Source organism: Aspergillus uvarum (genome assembly GCF_003184745.1).
Source record: "Aspergillus uvarum CBS 121591 unplaced genomic scaffold BO82scaffold_61, whole genome shotgun sequence".
In the NCBI taxonomy this organism is placed as follows: domain Eukaryota; kingdom Fungi; phylum Ascomycota; class Eurotiomycetes; order Eurotiales; family Aspergillaceae; genus Aspergillus; species Aspergillus uvarum.
Genome location: NW_020291358.1, coordinates 121782 through 140681, shown reverse-complemented (window position 1 = coordinate 140681; position 18900 = coordinate 121782). Strand labels below are relative to the sequence as shown.

At 54.1% G+C, this 18900-nt stretch overlaps 6 protein-coding genes across 6 annotated transcripts; 3 read left to right on the top strand and 3 right to left on the bottom strand.

The window, feature by feature from the left end:
* Window positions 1–6070: 6070 nt before the first annotated feature.
* BO82DRAFT_405683 (uncharacterized protein) lies at window positions 6071–6877 on the top strand (the record flags this gene model as incomplete). The annotated part of the gene is made up of 1 exon (XM_025639508.1): window positions 6071–6877. The coding sequence occupies one exon, from the start codon at window positions 6071–6073 to the stop codon at window positions 6875–6877; it is 807 nt and encodes a 268-aa protein (XP_025488187.1).
* Window positions 6878–6940: 63 nt separating this feature from the next.
* BO82DRAFT_435399 (uncharacterized protein) lies at window positions 6941–8399 on the bottom strand (the record flags this gene model as incomplete). Its single annotated transcript, XM_025641025.1, has 5 exons — window positions 6941–7286; window positions 7348–7798; window positions 7843–7933; window positions 8007–8329; window positions 8389–8399. 5 exons carry the CDS (start codon window positions 8397–8399, stop codon window positions 6975–6977), a joined length of 1188 nt encoding a protein of 395 aa, XP_025488186.1. The 3' UTR covers window positions 6941–6974.
* A 575-nt stretch (window positions 8400–8974) lies between these two features.
* BO82DRAFT_357752 (Sec62 family protein translocation protein) lies at window positions 8975–10822 on the bottom strand. Its single transcript, XM_025636104.1, has 3 exons — window positions 10144–10822; window positions 9533–10089; window positions 8975–9480 (listed from the first exon to the last, which is right to left on the bottom strand). Exons 1-3 carry the CDS (start codon window positions 10643–10645, stop codon window positions 9301–9303), a joined length of 1239 nt encoding a protein of 412 aa, XP_025488185.1. The 5' UTR covers window positions 10646–10822; the 3' UTR covers window positions 8975–9300.
* A 153-nt stretch (window positions 10823–10975) lies between these two features.
* BO82DRAFT_343676 (Lectin C-type domain protein) lies at window positions 10976–13110 on the top strand. Its single transcript, XM_025633631.1, has 2 exons — window positions 10976–11133; window positions 11190–13110. The coding sequence occupies exons 1-2, from the start codon at window positions 11080–11082 to the stop codon at window positions 12945–12947; spliced, it is 1812 nt and encodes a 603-aa protein (XP_025488184.1). The 5' UTR covers window positions 10976–11079; the 3' UTR covers window positions 12948–13110.
* Window positions 13111–16004, bottom strand: BO82DRAFT_435396 (uncharacterized protein). Its single transcript, XM_025641024.1, has 3 exons — window positions 15580–16004; window positions 15331–15519; window positions 13111–15278 (listed from the first exon to the last, which is right to left on the bottom strand). Exons 1-3 carry the CDS (start codon window positions 15757–15759, stop codon window positions 13422–13424), a joined length of 2226 nt encoding a protein of 741 aa, XP_025488183.1. The 5' UTR covers window positions 15760–16004; the 3' UTR covers window positions 13111–13421.
* Window positions 16005–16306: 302 nt separating this feature from the next.
* BO82DRAFT_169104 (NADPH-adrenodoxin reductase) lies at window positions 16307–18127 on the top strand. The gene is made up of 3 exons (XM_025630330.1): window positions 16307–16617; window positions 16698–17132; window positions 17195–18127. Exons 1-3 carry the CDS (start codon window positions 16312–16314, stop codon window positions 18053–18055), a joined length of 1602 nt encoding a protein of 533 aa, XP_025488182.1. The 5' UTR covers window positions 16307–16311; the 3' UTR covers window positions 18056–18127.
* Window positions 18128–18900: the final 773 nt, after the last annotated feature.

Here is an 18900-nt window from a genome sequence, read left to right as displayed (position 1 = left end):
GGAATGAGACCGGAAGGGCATTTTTGAGAGTGCAAGGAACAAGGAAAGTCTGTGAGAAAGACTACAACAGAACTTTGAATGCTTACCCAAGTCTTTTGGTGAGGAAATCAACACGCACACCTACGAACGGGAGAAGAATAAAGGCTGGAAGGCGTTGTGAGAGTATCCTATACAAGCTCTCAAGAACTACCCAAACAGCTTTTCAAACAGGAGGCTGATTACTGATTTTGGGTCTCACGAAGTGGATGATATTGTCTCAGTCGCGAATTATAAGCGGTGCTCCTTGTACCAACGACAAACAACTGATTCGTGTCGTTGAGATGCTGGGCATCGGAATCAATCACACTCGAGCGAAAAATATGGTTTTTTTGGACCCCTGCTTCATACCTGCATACGAAAACCAGGCGAAGAAGCGCATCAACACGCGGGGGCCGAAGGCACCGATGACATTCACCGGCTGGCATATATTAGCCTGTCACACGATCGTCAGCTGCGAAGCTCATGTTCATCCATTCATTAATTTTTTTTCTCCTGATCGAGGTGCCTAAAGAAAGGTGATAACAGGAAATAACCAGAAGATTCAACATATTACAACACTGGTCAAGAACGGAAACTACCAATACGCCGCTATTTACGAGCATATTCCGATGATTCGAGAATCCACCAGTTCACACTAAGAAAGCTATGCATATAGCTTGAATGCCTCTCATCTTCCGAGGAAGATCCAAAGCAACTTCTGAAAATGAGTGAGAGACTGCAATATGGTTCTGCGCGTTTGGGATAGATTTCCTGACGAGTGTCACACTAAATCAATAAATCAATATCGCCGCTTGTACAAGAGTCACGGGCGTTCTGCCGTGTTCAGACCGCGGTATATATGGCAGCCAATGAAGGCTTGATGTTCGATTAAGGTCACTGGCGAAAAGAACAGTTCAACATGGCGCTGGCCTTGGTCGGCCTGCTCGACCACTCCCTACGCGCTGCTGCGAGGTAGAAAAAAGATCGGACTAACTGCTGCACGCGTGCCATACCGTGGAATTGTTGTGTGACCTCGATAGTTTTGAGATCATGGCTGAGACATTAGTCGTCAGACGATTTCATCGCTAGAGCGCTCATGGATAGCCTCAAGATTGTGCAACCAAACAATGCCCATGCGCAGAAACGTTCCAGGGCCGCGCCGCGTATGACACGCATCAGAGATCCCACGAGGATTTTGGCGACTCCCAACTCATTTCTCAAAAGATAACCAGTTGAACAACATCCTGCCTTTAATTACTTCTCCAATGAGAATGAATCCCCCTCCCTTTGAACTCTGGTGGCGAGTATTGGGAAAGAAGATTCTAGAAAATCCTACTGTCAGAGGCAGTGGCCCGCCAGACAGAGCGGGGCGGGCGTCGGACTGGGATACAGCCCAAGATAAGGGACTCGAGGATACAGGCATTTTGATTTTGAGACTGTCGCATTAGCCGAGCTGTTCATGGCTAAGTACCAATACTATCGACTTCCGGTTTCGACTCCGACTCCGGTCGAGGCAGACTGCTTTGGCAAATGCAACTCGAACTCCCGGAGATTAAAGTCTGTGCTCCTTTACGTGGTTGTGGCATGAATCGTCGCCTTCTTGACACTGATTACCGCGTGGGCTTATGCCCTGGACCCTAAGATTTGTCGCAGCCGGTGCGAGGAGATCGCGAGAGAAAGGCTGTGGTACAAAGCTAATAACGAGTCCTGGATGGATGATAACCTCCTCAACTACAGCTTAAACATAATCAGAGAGTTTAAGAGGGCGGTGCGACTGTAGACGAGCAACAACTTGGATATTGGTCCGTTTTAGTCTGCAAGGACCATACTTCTACTGGTCAAGTCTAACAGTGAGGGCTTAGACATCTTGTCACAGGTTGTTGCCTGTGCCGGGTCATGAATCTGATTCTAGGCAAGCAGATCGACACCCAGAGGACGAGACCAATATCAATGCGCATTATCATTACTTCCGCATTGGTGCAGACAAGCAGACTACCAACGCAATGGATCTGATACACTGGCAAGGAGATTCGCAGCACCGCCTCTGCCGGTGGTTAGCGCAGTGCTTGCGGCGCATCAAGCTGTCATGACCGAGATCAAGTCCGATATTAGCGAGGAGCAGGATATACTAGCTGGGATACCCTGCTCGCCAATCGTCCCGGCAGCCTTCTGAAGGTCGATCTGTACAGCACCGTCGCGAACCGGGGCGATGCCATAGCTTAACTTCCCGCGGAAATGGGTATATCACGATGCGCAGACTGCCGTGTTCTATATACTGTCTGTCTGGACGAGCCGGTTGGGATCGTGCAAGGGCTGCCCGGCACAGGGAAAGCCTTTGGGATGATCAGCTGTCTTCTTGTATTCCTCCGCAATTCCAGCCGGGATGGCATGCCGTATCAGCTGCTCATCGTGCCCGCCTTCAACGATGTTATGAATGATATTACTTTCCGGGTGGATGGTATGTGGTTTTTTGGCGGATAGCATGGGGTTTGGCAAGATATTTTTAGTACACGCCTTTCTTGCTACCAGCAGGAAGGTCTATCTGCAGCAACAGGATGTGATGAGGTTGCGTTGCAAGCAAGATGGTGCCCACCACCCCAAAGGCTATGATGGGGATGAGCTGTGCCTATTGAATCTGTCGTCGTGCATCTGCTGTTCCTGCGTGGAAGGCAAGCCCCACCAGCCGCATGGCCCCTCTCAATGGAGTTCAGTTGATCCTGGTTTCCGCTGCTGTGCTTCATAACTGAGTGCGCATGTGGGACATGTTTGTCGATGAAAGCCCACCAGAGGGCCAGACACATGGCAAACGCGCTTCTTAGAAACATCCTTGGCGACAAATCTACAGAAGCTGGTAATCGTCGAAGCCAAGCCTGCTCCAGGCATACCAAGACAAATGGAACTCCTTGAATCCGCATTTATCCGAGATCAAATACGGCGATGCAGCTGATCAATGAACTTCAGTTGCCCTTACTACAAGCAACAGCCTAAAGGCTATTTTACAGGACATGTCTGACAACATTAGTCTATGATTAGGCAGAGTTCTGGACTGGAGCTGCGAGGCTTCGAAAAGGCGACGAAAACGTCAACATCGGGCTGGTCACTTTGCTCATTGCTCGCATGCATCTGATTCCCAATGTGCAGCGATGGTGGTCAGCCAAGAGAATACGATTCAAAGATGTATAGTGAGTCGAATTTGACTTAGATTCTGTACTAGCCCGCGCGATACAGTTCCTAGGGCATATACAGAGATGCAGCCATCATGTCAGGGGCCCGCATGAACACCAAGGCTTTACTGTATCCCTGCAACCCAGAGACCATGTAGTCATAGCACCATTCGGTTTTCCAGGATAGCAAGTCAGATGTCACTCGACTTCCTGACGAGCATCGGTAGGTTGTCCGAGACTGCAGTGTCGCGTCGATCGAGCTCTGCTTTCCTCGCAGCACTGTCCACCGCAAGCCAGTTGATTACCAGGACTCTTTGAAAGTGGAGAGATTTGCGAGATGCTGTGGGGGCTGCAGCCTCCCCTATCCCGACCTTGACGCTGAGAGCGCAACATTGGCAGACGTCCGAATACGCCTTGGACCGAACCAAACTAAAGCTGGGCAAGAAAAACATCTACTACGATAAGTGCACAATATTCCGGGTTCTCGAGAACTACGTCAGACAGGAGATCAATACAATGATGCCCCTGGCAAACTCGTCGCAGCCCTCCGCGACCGCACAATTGTTCCAGAGGAAGTGGGCCTTGTCGTCCTAAATGGGGGGCATACTCTACTGGTCCCCAAAACAGAAAGTGGTGACCACTGTAAGATGGCTCTCGAAAGACTTTCCGTGGGGTTGCCAACTTTGTTGGTCATCTGTAATGCAGATGTTCCGATCCCTGACCATATCCTTGCATGGCAGCCAAATTGTGCGAGAATCGAAATGAAGCCCCTGACTCGGAGGGGCAATATCAACCATGTGCACTCGTTCATTGCAAGCAGAAACAACGATATGGTCGAGGTTTTGAGGTGGGCCAAAGTGGAGGTAGACAACCTCAACCTAAAGCATTGGACCACGTCCAAAGATATGAGGGAGCGCCCTGCGAAGAGCAGTTTCTTGGCAGAGAGGAGTATGCAAGTGATGAGATACATCCTAGTAGAGCCACAAGCCCGACTGCTATTAGCCGGTTCTTCTTCTTACTTTTTCGAGCCCTTGACAGTCGTCCGCCGCCTTTCGTCCGTTCGTCGAGCGATAGCACTTGATCAGAAGTATGATATTGCGGTGCAATGCCCTTGTGAGTTCCTGTGTTTGGCTGATCCGGGTTTCTTTGTTGCAGTACCGCGAACAAAGCATCTGATTTTCTCTGAAAAATGCAACACTTCCACGTGCTCCGTATGTCTTTTCCGTTTGCGTTGACTTGCGAAGGGTTGGTTCTGACTTGTCTATCTAGAAGCCAGTATGCAGACAAGACGTCGCGCTTCGAGCGCCACCTGTTGGGTTTATAGTTGATTCGCGGGCAAGAAAGCAACCCCACCCGCAACCCGCATAATCCCATCGACTGCGAATACGATCAAGAAGAGTCCTTCCCAGCTGTCCGTGAAGAAGACATCTGAGAATGGGATCGGACCAAGGGGGGGAGTTGTACCGGCCCTTAATGCAGATACTGGACGGAGGGGGATTTATGATTCATGAGTGACTGGATAACCCCACGAAGTACTGTATACCGACAAGGGGCGGTCCACCTGCATACTCGCAGACAGACTAGCAGAGCCTCTCTTGAAACCAGCGGATGACGCTATCCAGAGAGCGACTGGATTTGATACCGCGCGTGTTGATCATAAATATTGAGCCGCGGTGGACAGATGCAACGGGTGTGGGGCGATCCTTCTACGCAGTCTACAGAGGCACATGTGTTCTCTGCGACTCCGCGCCAACGACACAACAGCTTGAATACACTTTCTATTATTCTATTAGTAGCAAAAGATACCTACGTTGGAAAGATGATATGCCATATCAGCAACGCAGTAGCTGTTAAATCATATAGTGTTGATACAATATACATTAATTTGAGGACATCATAAAATAACCGTATGTTTATAGATGAAACTATCACAGGTTTGGTAGGTAGACCATATTTCAGAGGACTAGGATTATTCCGGTGTGTTAGATTAAATATAGTTTAGCAGTGTTAGACTGGTAGTGAGACATGACTTCTAAGAGATATATCTGTGTCTTATATGTTTGATTCTGCAGCTTAGGGAATGTATAGTAAGGTAAGTCAAGACCATAGCATTGTAAGGCAGTTCGTTTCGTCGACAGATATATTCTATCTTCACCTTAAATGGAGTGTAACTTTTAAAATCCAGACTTGAGAGGTTGAGATCTGGTTCAGCTTGATCTTGGCTGTCCGAGTGCTATGTTTTCTAGATCGAAAAGTAACGTGCTGCCGGGCAGTTCTTGTATAGTGGGGATGCCCTGGGTATAAAGCACACTACATACATGCTAGGTCCAAGCCATCAGAGCAACGTGCAACCAGTCATTCCCCAGGTGTGCAAAGCACATACACTTTCGAACTTGCGCCTTGTGTCAAGCAACAGGTAAGTAAGTATCTTGCTTGCATCGGTTCCTCGTTACGATGAGTTGCCGCCACAAAATAAACCTGGCAGCAGTCAAGCAGGAACCACAATCACCTGCAAAGAAATAAAAAGCCAACCCCACAACTAAAACCTACCAGTAGCCCCTCCCTCTTACCTAAAATCTCGGCCCTAACAGGTACAGTACAGTAGGTACCAATCTATCCCCCTGGAACCAGCCCAGGCTCCCTCTACCCACCAACCTAACCCCCTTGCATCGACCGTGCTATCAAGCATCATGCAGGGAAATCAATAAAGTTGCAGATCATCCCCCACCAGCAAGAAGATCACCTACTAGTCTGTCTTCCACCCCATAGCATCCTCTACCTCACCTCTACCTCTACCTTAAACCCATAAAACCCACTAATCCCCCAGCACCTCCAATACAACCTCACCTCACCTCACCTCACATCATCCCTCGACCCCGGGCCCCAAAATGCGCCTCCCACTCCCTGGACCAACAACCCTCACTCTCCTCCTCCTCACAGCCCTAAACACTCCACCAACAAAAGCATGCACTCCACCCCCCGACCCAACACCCGAATACCTCCTCACGCGAGCGCCCTGCACCACGGACGCCACCTGCCAGACCACAACCACCACCACGACCGCCACACCCCCCGGGAACGAATTCTGCTTCCACCCCGCACACAGATGCCTCCCGCGCCTCTCCGCAGGGACATGCTGCACCACGGACCCCGAATGCATATCCAACTACTGCCAGGCCGGGAGCTGCGCCCTCAGCCAGACGGGGAAACCCTGCGGTACCGTCGCAGACTGCAATACCGACAATACCGCTCCGCAACAACGATGGGTGTGTGCGCCACAGACGAACACCTGTCTCCTCGGGGTGCTGGGCCTCGGGGCCCCGTGTCTCGGCGACGAGCAGTGCGGGTTCGGGCGTTGTGCGGCGGGAATCTGTGCGCGGCCCGCAGGGGAGTACGGGGCTGTTTGTCGGCAGACTCCAGAGTGTGTGGCTGGGCTGGTGTGCACGTATAGTCTGTTCAGTGAGGATCGCGCCACCAAAATGTGTCAGGCGGCGCCGGGGCCAGGGGCGTATGGGGCGCCGTGTGCGGGCGACGGGGACTGTGTGTCGGGGAACTGTGGGGTGAATGGGGAGTTGGTCTGCGGGGAGCCAAGGGTGTGTAAGGAGGAAGGCGAGGGCTGTTGGCGCGATGCTGATTGTTGTCGGGGTGGGTGTCGGTTTGGGAGGTTGTGGGTTTGGAGGACTTGTGAGGTTTAATTTTGCGGAATTGATTTGTCGATGCGCTAAGCAAAATGGCATACTAAACAAAAGCACTAGATAGCAAATCTTCGTGATCCAAGAACGAGACAAAATCTTAATGTAAGTTCAGCCGCGCCAAACTGTCCTCCCAGTCCGCCGCACGCGTCACGCCCTCGGCAGCGATATGCTTCTGTCCACCGACGGGCTCCCCACACTCCGAACATACGGCCCTCTCCATCGCCATGCCGCACTCCCCAATCATGAAGGGATGGCCGTTGCGACAGTAGTACCAATGCCCCGTGCCACGGAACTCCTGCGCCATGGCAGTAATGACCGCCATGCGTTCGTCGTTGGTCACGGGGGTATAGAACGTCGCACCGAGAAGCATCCTCTCGACACTTTGGACTTCGTCCATCAAGCCACGGGTCTGAGCAGGCCAGGAGGTGTGCCAGAGCCCTGGCATGATTGAGAGCTTCCGGGGCATGGACCACGCATTGCTCAATCAACTCAGGCGAGGCTGCATACGATCTCTCAAAAGCATGGAGCTGGGCGAGGAAGATATAGCCCTCCGTCTGGTGATCAATGTGATTCGAAAGTTCCGCTGTCTTCACGAGAGCCTTGCATTGGTCGCGATTCTTCGAGAGATCCATCTCAACCGCACTATGGGTCTCTTTCGGGGCCTCACGATGAAGCTTGAGAAAGTCAGCGAGCAAGGCGATATCCAGACGCAGAGTGAGCGCGCTGGCTTGAACCGACCCCTTCAACTGAAGGATGTCGTTCGCAGGCTCAAAACTCTCGGTGGCATCCTTCCGACGACGAGCGATGCCTACCAAGTTGCGTACTTTACTGTACGGCTGCTCCTCGGGCGTTACTTGCTTCATATATCTCTTGATCCCTCCCGCCGTAGATCGAGAATGTACCGCCATCGTCTCTTGCTGGCTTGAGAAAGTATATTGCACATCGTAGCAAATTGGCTTTCGCACTTGTCCGCGATCTTGACAGTGGCCGGCCAGGCAATAGGTTGTTCATTTGTCGATGCCTGGAGCTGTCGTATGCATCGAGGGAGGGTCTGCGCTAGGGGGACGAATTCGCGATTCATGTGCAATATTAACCTTTTTGTCAACTCATCCAAGAGAGCACGGCGGACCAATCGTCCGTATCGGGCGATATCTCTCAGGGGGCCCACGGCAGCTGGCACACGTCTTGATGTTGTCCATGGAGAACGGCTCCATTGATGCGGCAATCCCAATTGGCTTCTCCCGTGCGTCAAGAACGTAGTACTTCTTCATGTCCATCTGGGCATCCATATTCTCAACTGTCAAGAAGTGGCCGCAACGGGGAAACACACATGGATTCTCGTCAAGGTTGATGTCCCGGTAGGTCTCCCCAAGGATAAAGTCAACCATCTGATTCTGAATTTCATCATCCCCACATTTGCAATTTCCCTTGTTCGCAAACTCGTCAAATATCCTAGATGAAATAGCGTTGTCAGTTCAGGAGAAATGAAGGAAGTGTGAGAGACAACTGACCCTGGAGTCATGATCACTGAACAAGAGATTTTTCAATGATATGATCGTTGAGGTTCCGTTATCGACCGTGGTGGATAAATGATTGGATTGGAGGATATAAAAGGTTTGAGGCACGTCGGTAGGATCGTAATGATGTCAAACGAGTGAGCGCAGAGAGATAGTTCTCGAGATGTTTTCTTGCCGTGTCGTGGAAGAGGGGTGATCCAAAAGAGGTCCGGCTGAGTATCAGAAAGTAAGAAGCGAAGTGAAGGTTATATTCCAAGTTGGCTGATGAGTTACCAAATTGCCTTGCGAAGCTGGAACAGTGAAGAGTGAATGACGATCTGTAGAAGTACCTTTGTGAATTTCCAGGATATTCGATAGACACTCACCCCACCCTAAGACTTGGTGGGCAGGCGACAACTGATTCCTCGGCCCGTATCACACTTTCGATAGTGAAGAGAGTGTTTAGACGATGATGGAACAGACCCGGTCGAGCAGGATGTGCTGGGCAGGGTCGCAAACGCAACGCAAACGCAACGCAAACACAACGGCGAGTCGATGAAAAGAAGGGGAAGTTACATTAGTGGACAGGGTGACTTCCTTCGCTGTTTCCCACACACATCATAGTGTGCTAAGGAGCCGGGCAAATTGATTTTTCGGTTTGTTTGGTTGCTGAAGTTCGGCAAGAGGAAAGGAACAAATTCATGGAGAACACATAAATTAAAGTCTAAACTCCGGAGCATTTCAGGAAGGATAGTAATGGTAATTTTCAATCGCAAACCCAAGTCCAAGTTCGTTTTGTGCCCACATATAAGTAAACCCGGAAGCATCAAACATGAAAGCTGAAGAGATATGATACCTAACCCAATCGTGCCATTGAAACAGTGCCAGACAGTACAAGGCGAATCCGCAATCCACTCACTTACCCCTTTACTCGTCGCCAACCTCCTCCACTCGAGGCGCCAAGTCACGCTTGACAGTGCTCGAAGTATCGGGTGCTTCGGTTGCCGTCGTGGATGCTGCCGGAGCTGCGTCGGTAGCGGCGTCGGTAGCAGGTTCCGTGGCCTCCCCAGCCACAGCCTTCTTCGACTTCGACTTCTTCTTCTTATTCTGTCGAGTGTGTCAGCTTTTGTCCCAGACCAGGAGAAAAACATATACATACCTCTTGCCAGCCCCACAAGGGCTTGAAACTATCCACGAAGCCGACATCTTCAAAGAGATTGGGGAAAAGCCAGAGACCAGGCGGCACCGCAAAGACAGTGATGCAGAACAAGATGAGACGGAAGATCGACATGGCGAAGAACAATCCCAGCAGACCCATCATGCCGACACTCAAGTACCAGACTCCCTGTCGCAGCATCATGGGCCATAGAGGGAACAACACGACGGCGAAGATACCCGCAACAACAGCACCGGCCATCAACTTCTGCTTCAATTGAGGGCCCTCGTACAGCCAAACGTAGTGCATCATCGGGTTGGTTTCCTGGTGCTGCTCGATCTTGACCGTCCACAGCCCCTTGACACGGTTCTTGGACTTGGCATGGTTGTGGCCGGCGTGGGGGTCGACCTTAGAGACTCGGAGAGCCAGAAGAGACAGGGGCAGAAGCTTGAAGACGTTCTCGGCGGAAGCACGGTCGGTCACCGGCGGGAGGAGGGAGTTCTTCTTGGCGGCAGCTTTAGCATAGGCGGGGGACTCGAGGGCGCGAATAGCGCGTTTCACTAGAGAACTGCATCAGCACCACTGTTATCAGACGAGCTACCAGATTGTCAAACCTTTGAACATCTCCTTCCGTTGACCGTCCATGATACACGTCCGCGTCTTGAGGTTCTGCGACTGCAGGAACTGCGCCACTGCGATCGCCTTCGGGTCGGGAGGATTGGACGGGTTGACGGGAACTTGACGAGTCGTCTGCTGGGGCTGAGGTTGTTGAGGTGCTGGGAGGTTCTGGCCGGGCTGACCGGGCTGGCTGGGCGGTTGAGCTCCCTGAGCTCCCTGAGCTGCCTGAGCTTGTGCTTGTGCTTGGGCCTGGGCCTGGGCCCGGGATTGAGCCTGAGCCTGAGCGACCTGTTGCTGGTGTGCGGCGATGGCGCGCGCTCGGAGCTGCGCGACATATTGTTCGGTGCTCATATTGTGCTTAGCAGCCTCTGCAGCAAGTTGTTCGCGCTGCTGTTGGGCGAACTGTTCCGGAGTCATTCCGCGTCTGGCAGCCTCAGCAGCGAACTGCTGCTGCATGGCAGCGATCTGCTGGGGGGATGGCCCACCGGGCGCCGCCATAGTGAGCGATGGATGTGTAGATCGAATTAGCTGAGAACAGAAAAGATCACGCGAGGTTGGCAGAAAAGCCCCCAGCGTTCATTCGAGTTGATGAGGAGCACGCAGAAAGGCGAGGAAGAGCCGGACTGGTGGGAAAGGGCGGAATGAGATGAGTTCAAGGGTGAGGTGTGAAGTGCAGTCCCGTGCGGTGGAAGCAAAGAAAGAAGAGGCCAGATGGTGTTTGGGCCGGGCTTCAGTCACCCACCGCCTTCTTCTCCGCACTCGGCCGGCCGGAGCTTTTCCTCCTCCTCTTCCGTACCCTTCCTCTTCTGCCCTTCTCCACTGCTGCATCAACTCATGCTGTATCGCATGTAGCTCTGGAATCCAACGGTCATGCCGACTTATCCATCGCGCAATCAGCCTCTCCGCTGTCTGCGGTTTGTAGTCACGCATCAATGAAGTTCGATCCCGATATCATTCTCAATGCGACGCAGTCGGCTGTCTTCCTGGTGAGTTTGCGACAAAACTCCATTTCGCACTGATCATACCACTAAATGTCGCATAGAGCGAACGAGACGTCGCCGGCCAGATTCCGCTGAATTTCGTCACCACCTCGTCCGTCTCCCTGCGCGCAGCATGCTTCGGCAATAATATCTATGACGAAGACGCGGCGGGGCGATGCATCTCGAACCTACTCACGGTCGGATATCGTCGCCTGATCGTGGACCTGTACTGGTCGCCCGACGAACGCAAATGGCAGCTATGCCCGGTCTCGATACCGCAGGACGCGACAGTTGTCAGTGTCTCCGGGACCGCGACTGAAACCGCGACCGCGACCGCGACCAACGCAGCGCAAGCGACCGTCACCGCGACGGCTAGTTCCTCGGGGTCGCTGCTGTACGAGCTCGGTTCATACCGGTGCACCACCAAGGTCGACCTCGACGGGCTGCTCGACGTGCTCCAGGGCCTCTTCCAGCGCACCAGCACCGAGTTGACGGCCTACATCCGCTTCGTCACCTTCAACCTGCACGCCGCCGCCAGCGCCACCGACCCGGACGAAGCCGCCGCAGCGCTGACCGGCGACCAACTGCCCACAGGCTCGAACACGCTCACCTCCATCTTCGATCACCAGCTCTCCTCGTACGTGTACACCCCGTCGGAGCTGGCCTCGGAGCGCGCCAACCTCAACGAATCCTGGTACGAGGTCGACGACAGCTACAAGCCGATCACGGAGTACTTCACCGTGGACTCGGACGCCAAGGGCATTCAGAGCACGCTGGACGGGTGGCCGTGCGGGAAGTTCGTGCAGCTAGCGCGCGAGAAGCGGCTGCTGGTGGAGTACGGCACCGTCGACCCGCAGCTGCAGGGATACGAGCTGTCAGCGGCGCACAGCCTGATCTTCCCGGCGCACTACCTGTCCTCGACGATCTCCATCGCCGTCGACGCGGCGGGCCAGCTTGACTCGACCTGCTACTACGTGCCGGGCGCCACCGGCGTCGCCGAGGCCAACTCCTCCTGGGCCATCTCCGACTACATCCCGGGGCTTGGCGGAACCTCGCGGAATGCCACCATCCAAGAGATGTCAGCGGTCTCCGTGAACCTGACGGCGTGCGGCCTCACCCCCTCACTGAACGACACGCTCTTCAACACCAGCGCCGCAGACAGTATCGCGCCCTACGAGCAGCTCTCGATGGCCAGTTCCTGGGCCTGGTCGATCAGCCAACCCGCCGACACCTCCTCCTCCACCACAGACTCCGATGCATCCTCCGACTCCTCCTCCACCAACAACAACCACTGCGCCGTGATGGACCTGACCCTGGCCGGCCACTGGCGCGCCGTCAACTGCAGCCTAACCCGCCACGCCGCCTGCCGCGTCGGCACCGCCCCGTTCACCTGGCGCCTGTCGGCGACCGCGCACGCCTTCGCCGACGCCTACGACCACGCCTGCCCGCCCAACACCTCGCTGTCGATCCCGCGCACCGGCGTCGAGAATTCGTTCCTGTACCACTACCTCCTCACGCAGTCCGACGTCCTCGACCCCGCCGCCACGTCGCCCAGTAGCACACACGAGGTCTGGCTGGATCTGAACTCCCTCGACGTCACCTCCTGCTGGGTGACGGGCGGGCCCGACGCCGCGTGTCCGTACGCGGCCGACCCCGGCGAGCTGGAGCGCCGCACCGTGCTCGTGGCCGCCATCGCCGGCATCGTCATCTGCATCATCGCCGCGTTGACGCTCTTCGTGAAGTGTAACGCGAACCGTCGCAATTCCCGCCGGAATAAGCGCGTCATCAAGGGGTGGGAATATGAGGGGGTCCCTTCTTGATATGCTCTAATGATTCCCCTATATTTAAAGGCGGGGAAGGTAGCGATACTTCTAATATTTGCTTGAACCTTGAAGTAACCTGTACATATTCGTTGCTTTTGTTTTTGTCTTCTATTTGTACATCTTCATTGCTGGTATCCTCAGCTGTACATATATGTATCACAGATTCAAGATATCTGATTATATGTTCTTCTGTTCCATTTTTGTTCGTGCTGGAATCCAGCTAGTATGGACGTCTGTACACTACTTACAATACACAACACAAGGAGTAACGGAGTATCACAGCCGAGCGGCAAAATCCATCCATCAAAGCAAAGCAAATCAACCAATCATAATCCACATAGATCATCATAATCCATCCAAATCAATAGCCCGTCGAGTCATGAAGAAAATAATCACAAGGAAACCCTCCCGTAAACGCAAATAAATACAAGCCACATCACGGCACAAGATACAGCCCCTATATCATCGAGCCTACAGCCCAGCGAACCGCGCCCATCCGGCCGCACGGACAGGCTTGGCATCCTCGTCACCGCGCGCAGGACTACTGCTGTCCAATCCCGGCTTCTTGCTCGTCTCCGCCCGGCCTTCCTCCACGATCTTCCCGCTGACGTCGCGACGTCTGCCAACCCCAACGACGCCCAGGCCGGCAAGGTAGTTCCCGTAGGACATCGACGAGGCAGAGTTGGCAGTCGCAGCGGGATGCGACTCCGTGGCTGGACGACCGAAATCCGCGCCGGAGTTGCTGACCACGCGACCCTTGCGATCGCCAGCCAAAGTGCCGGGGTCGGCCTGCAGGTAGTCGCTGTCGTCGTCATCGTGTTGCTTCAGTGCACCGTAGGCGCTGCGCTTCTGGGTTCGATTCATGGTGAATTTACCGAGTTTCTGTCCCAGACTGGCCTTGCGCGTCACGTTGTTGTTGCCGCTGTCGTTGCCTCCGCCTGCCCGAGATACGTCTCCGTAGAAGGTCTTGCTCTTCTTCGGATCTGGGTCGGTAGAGATCGCCTCTGAGGGTGGTGGCGGGTTAGGGGATAGGTTTGGAATGTCGGTCAACGCCATACGGCCGCTGCTGTTGCTTGGCGAACGGGTGACGCTGCGGATACCGTTGAGTCTGGGCTGCGGGGTCGGAGGGTTCAAGGCAAGGGGATTGACGCGCAGCGAGTTGCGAGTTTCTTCGTCAAGGTATTCGTGTTCATGGTCGCTGTCTTGAAAGATGTCGATGCGGTTGTCGCCAATGTCTTGTTCAGCATTATCGTAAAACCCAGTTCGGTACAGGAAATCGTGAACGTCGTCGTCATTGTTGTGGCTGTAGTACTCGTTGGCTGCAATCGATTCATATTCGCCGCGAACGTCTTCTGTGATGGCTTGTCCAACGGGCTGACCCTGTCGATGCGAGCCGTTAAACCAATCCATGACCCCGTTCTTGGCCGACGTCAGAGTCTCGGCGGCACTGTATGCGGAGGATGGTTCACGAGGAGCTGGGTGCTGAGTCTCTGCCTCAACAGGGGTTTCAGAACGAGATGGGTACACGATCCAATTATCTGACGCAGGGCTCGCGCATTGGGACCGGGGAGGCATCGCAGGCGACGGCTTGCGGACTGGAGAGCCATGTGAGATTGTCGTTGTTGGTCGACTGAAGATGTCGGGATTCTCGATTGGTGAGTTAATAGTGATGTCGTCCGGAATATCATTAGGCTGCTGGAATGGCAGCTGAGGGATCGACTCTGCCCGCGACGACCGGGGATTGGACTGCGAATACTGAGAATGTCTTTTATCCGAAACACTGGGAGGATAGCGACTCAAACCATCGAGGTACGAGTTCTCTCGGGTGTGGATAAAAGGCATTTGGCGAGAAGCATCGATCAATGGATCTTCACTGGAGCCAATGTCGGTGTCCAGAGTAGACAAACTAGCATGCTTCTCTTTGATACTTGGCCTGCTGCGACTCAACGGGCGCGCAGTAAGATTGTCTTCCAGTGGGTTCATGTCCGGAGGCAAACGGTGGATCTGACGGAAGATTATGCCCAAGAAGATGCAGATCCCAAGGGATATAGCATGCAACCCTCCGTTGACGACACTCAGCAGAAACGTGGATTCGGCGACCTTAGCCGTCACATCGAATTCAGAACTCAGCATCGTGGTCCAGTTCCAGGCGGTATCAGTCCACTGCCTGTAGCCCAGAAATGCCGCAAAGACGTAGAACGGAACTAATCCCAGATCTAAAGTTCCAGCGAACAGCATGTAGCTGGCTTGGGAACCAGGAGGCCTGCTGATCGCAGACCGACTCAAATGCCAGATGCTGTATATGTTATGCAGAATCGCCACAGCGGGCTAGAGAGCGATCAGTACATGTCCACTCCTCGTGTTCGGATGCAGCACTTACCCCAACTCGCACGATCCAGATAATGGTGTTTGCTGCATTCTTGATGACGATTGAACAGAACAACGACCCCAGCGCACCGATCAAAGCAAGAACCCGCAGTCCCAGTTGCACCTTTCTTCCGTAGATTACTCTACTTTTCGTGTGGAGGCTCATTGGAGTCCATCGCGTCCGATCGGGAACATTGTAGTACTACAAGTCATGAGCATGAATAAACAGATGAGCCCGACGATCGGTGATGCTGATGCTTACCGAGTCCGGGTGCCGATTGAGATCAACCAAAGGACCTTTGGCTTCCGCCCTCGGCTCGGGTTGAGCCCAGCTTGCTTCCGTCACGGCCTTCGGGTTGAAGGTCTGGCTGTAGAACCGTGGCGACGCTGTATGCTGGCGGATGGGGCGATCATACAAATAAGGAGGGTCGGACTCGCCCATGTTCGCGATGGATGACGACGACGCCGCGAACTAAGGACTAGAGCATTGACCCACGCGATAGGCGGGGTGGAGAGCAGAGAATGGAGGAATGTGGAATGTGGAATGCGAATTCTGTGATAAGCTTAAAAGAAAGAAGGAATACCCGTCGCAACCACTAGAAAGAGGCTCACGAGGGGAGGAATAGGAAGTGAACGACAGTAATGACAGCGGGAGGGGGAATGTAGGAACCGTGGAACGGAGAGGAGGAGTGGAAGAGCAGGAAGAGATTGGAAGTGGAGGGGAGGGGAAGCAAACGCGCACCTGCAGGGCTGGCACCTGCAGCAACAAGCAGAAATGCGTCTGTCATCATTTCAACCATCTTTCAGGTTCCTCCATTTCCATGGTTTGCGACCCGATCGTCAACAACACGCCCGATTGTCGGCCCGGCAACGGATGTGATGTGAGATGTGATAAAGCTGTCACGTGAGGCGATGTCATCGGACCCTGCAAAGTGGCTTGCCGTGGCTCTTCCGCCTTTCCCCGGAATGATTCATATTCTTCCCTCCAGCCACGATGAATCTCCAACGTGCCCCTTATGTCTGCGCTCAATGCACCGCGCAGATCACTCGCTACTCGTGGGGCTCCCTGACACGATCTCGGCGAGCTCGCTTCGCCAAACAAGCACGTCAATACAGCCAAGTCGTGCAGAATGAGAGACCCTTTCGCGTCGCCGTCATAGGCTCGGGTCCGGCCGGCTTCTACGCTGCCTATCGCTTGCTCGCCAAGGTGGACGAAGCAGTGGTTGATATGTACGAGAAGCTGCCCGTCCCGTTTGGCCTGGCCCGATATGGAGTTGCCCCTGATCATCCTGAGGTCAAGGTACGTTCTGACATCGCGACCGATATTGCGACCGAGCATTGACTCGAACCCATGACTTACATGCCAACCGTCCAATTCAGAACTGCGAGGATAAATTTACCGAGGTCGCGACATTTCCACGTTTCAACTTTATTGGCAACATCGAACTCGGCGCGTCTCTCCCTCTGAGTACGCTCAAGCCCCACTACGACGCCATTCTTTTCGCATACGGCGCACCCAAGGACAAAGAGCTCGGCATTCCCGGCGAGAAAGCCGCTCGGAACGTCTACTCGGCGCGAGAATTTGTGGGATGGTATAATGGCCTCCCCGAGCATCGGGATCTGGCTCCGGACTTGACCACCGGGGAGAATGCTGTCATTGTAGGACAGGGCAACGTGGCTCTGGATGTGGCCAGGATCTTGCTGTCGGATATCGATGTCTTGCGCAAGACGGACATTGCGGAATATGCAGTGGAGGAGCTACTTAGGAGCAAAATCAAGAGGGTCCGCGTCGTGGGTCGTCGAGGACCAATGCAGGTATGTCCTACTTGACTGCCCTTGGCCGTGCCTTCACGCCAACTGACCACGTTGGGCTCCAGGCTGCGTTCACCATCAAAGAGCTTCGCGAACTCCTCCAGCTACCATCCGTCGCGTTCGACCCGGTTCCCAAGGATCTAATCCCGCCCGAAGAGGTTATGTCAGCGCTGCCTCGCGCCCAGAAACGCCTGGTCCAGCTCCTCGCCAAGGGTTCCACAAATGACCCGTCCGCCGCGCAGAAGTCATGGTCTTTGGACTTCCTCCTCTCACCCGAAAGCCTGCATACATCCCCCGAGAATCCCGACCGCCTCTCACATGTCACCTTCGCTCGCAACCAACTGGACACGTCCGATCCATTCCTCGCCAGCGCCAAAGTGACCCCTCAGTATCTTCCGACCGGCGAGCGGGCTACCGTTGACCTTCCCGCGGACGCATTCTTCCGCAGCGTCGGATACAAGTCGCTCGCGCTGCCGGGCATGGAGGACCTGGGAGTACAATTCGATGCACAGCGTGGGGTGATCCCCAACGATGGATTCGGACGGATCACCAGCCGCACCGCGACCGGCGACCGTCAGGAGCTTCCCGATGGCTCGATCATCTCCCATCTGCCCGGTCTGTACTGTGCTGGCTGGGCCAAGCGCGGTCCGACGGGCGTCATTGCCACGACAATGACCGATGCGTTCACCACGGCCGATGCCATCGCTGCAGACGTGAGGGGCCAATACTCGCTCAACGGTTCGAACAAGAGCACCGGTCTGGGCTGGGAGGGCGTTCGTCCCGAGGCCGAGAAGCGCGGGCTGCGACCCACGACCTGGCAGGACTGGCAGCGGATTGACCGCGCCGAGCGCGCGCGCGGCCAGGAGAAGGGCAAGGTCCGCGACAAGTTCGGGCGAGTGGAAGAGATGCTGGATGTTGTGGCATGAGACGACAATAATAGACTTGTACTATAGAAGAATCGCAGTCGCACATCTGCCTTGCATCGACTAACCTTACCAACCAGTTATTTGATCATAGCGGTAAAACAAGCACCCTGCAACGAACCCCAAGCCACGAGCACGAGCGCCAACCTCCGATCCACAACCGGTCGCCCCGTACGGACAGTATCGTCCGCTCGGCCCTTTTTTGAGCCTGTGAAACCCCAGCCTTGGCATCGTCCGACCATTGAACCTTGCGCCCCAGTAGGTCTATAACCCATATTCGAGATCATTGCACCGTGATAGTTCTTCGAAAATACATCACATCAACGATGACATCAGACAAAAACGGCATCCTACTTTGCTATGCTATGTCCAACTTCACCACGCCCCCAGAAGCAAGAACGTCAGGACCATTCCGGTGGACCGTAGTATCGGGGAGCGGCACCAGAACCCCGAGTGTCTCCGCTCCGTCTCAACCAACGTTACTGCGAAGAGTAAAGACAAGACACAAGGGGAGGGGAAGTCCAGACCACCACCTGGACGTTTCGCCAGAGGGCTTCCGCAAAGCTTGTGGAACACATAACCCAGAAAAGAGACGGCACATTTGAGGCGAAAGCCAACAACTCGTACACTCCCTACGCCATGTCATCACCCATAAACGTCATGTGCATCGGGAAGTATATACTGTACCTAGCGGCACCACCATCCACCACAACTGAGCAATAATGCCTCACACCGAACCCAACTTCAGCATAAGCATAAGTAGATCTTCCCTAAACACAAAAGAAACAAATCCAACCTCCCCTGTTACCCCTCAATCCACCCCGTTAATCGGTCACACACCACCCCCC

Bases quoted from the DNA above. Each gene is read 5' to 3' on its own strand.
- BO82DRAFT_435396 (XM_025641024.1), bottom strand. From the start codon at position 15,759: ATGGGCGAGTCCGACCCTCCTTATTTGTATGATCGCCCCATCCGCCAG. The intron at 15,520-15,579 runs GTAAGCATCAGC...CATGACTTGTAG, and splicing joins TCAATCGGCACCCGGACTCG to TACTACAATGTTCCCGATCG. The intron at 15,279-15,330 runs GTAAGTGCTGCA...ATCGCTCTCTAG, and splicing joins TCTGGATCGTGCGAGTTGGG to CCCGCTGTGGCGATTCTGCA.
- BO82DRAFT_169104 (XM_025630330.1), top strand. From the start codon at position 16,312: ATGAATCTCCAACGTGCCCCTTATGTCTGCGCTCAATGCACCGCGCAG. The intron at 16,618-16,697 runs GTACGTTCTGAC...CGTCCAATTCAG, and splicing joins CTGATCATCCTGAGGTCAAG to AACTGCGAGGATAAATTTAC. The intron at 17,133-17,194 runs GTATGTCCTACT...GTTGGGCTCCAG, and splicing joins GTCGTCGAGGACCAATGCAG to GCTGCGTTCACCATCAAAGA.
- BO82DRAFT_357752 (XM_025636104.1), bottom strand. From the start codon at position 10,645: ATGGCGGCGCCCGGTGGGCCATCCCCCCAGCAGATCGCTGCCATGCAG. The intron at 10,090-10,143 runs GTTTGACAATCT...GCAGTTCTCTAG, and splicing joins ACGGAAGGAGATGTTCAAAG to TGAAACGCGCTATTCGCGCC. The intron at 9,481-9,532 runs GTATGTATATGT...CACACTCGACAG, and splicing joins CCTTGTGGGGCTGGCAAGAG to AATAAGAAGAAGAAGTCGAA.
- BO82DRAFT_343676 (XM_025633631.1), top strand. From the start codon at position 11,080: ATGAAGTTCGATCCCGATATCATTCTCAATGCGACGCAGTCGGCTGTC. The intron at 11,134-11,189 runs GTGAGTTTGCGA...AATGTCGCATAG, and splicing joins CGCAGTCGGCTGTCTTCCTG to AGCGAACGAGACGTCGCCGG.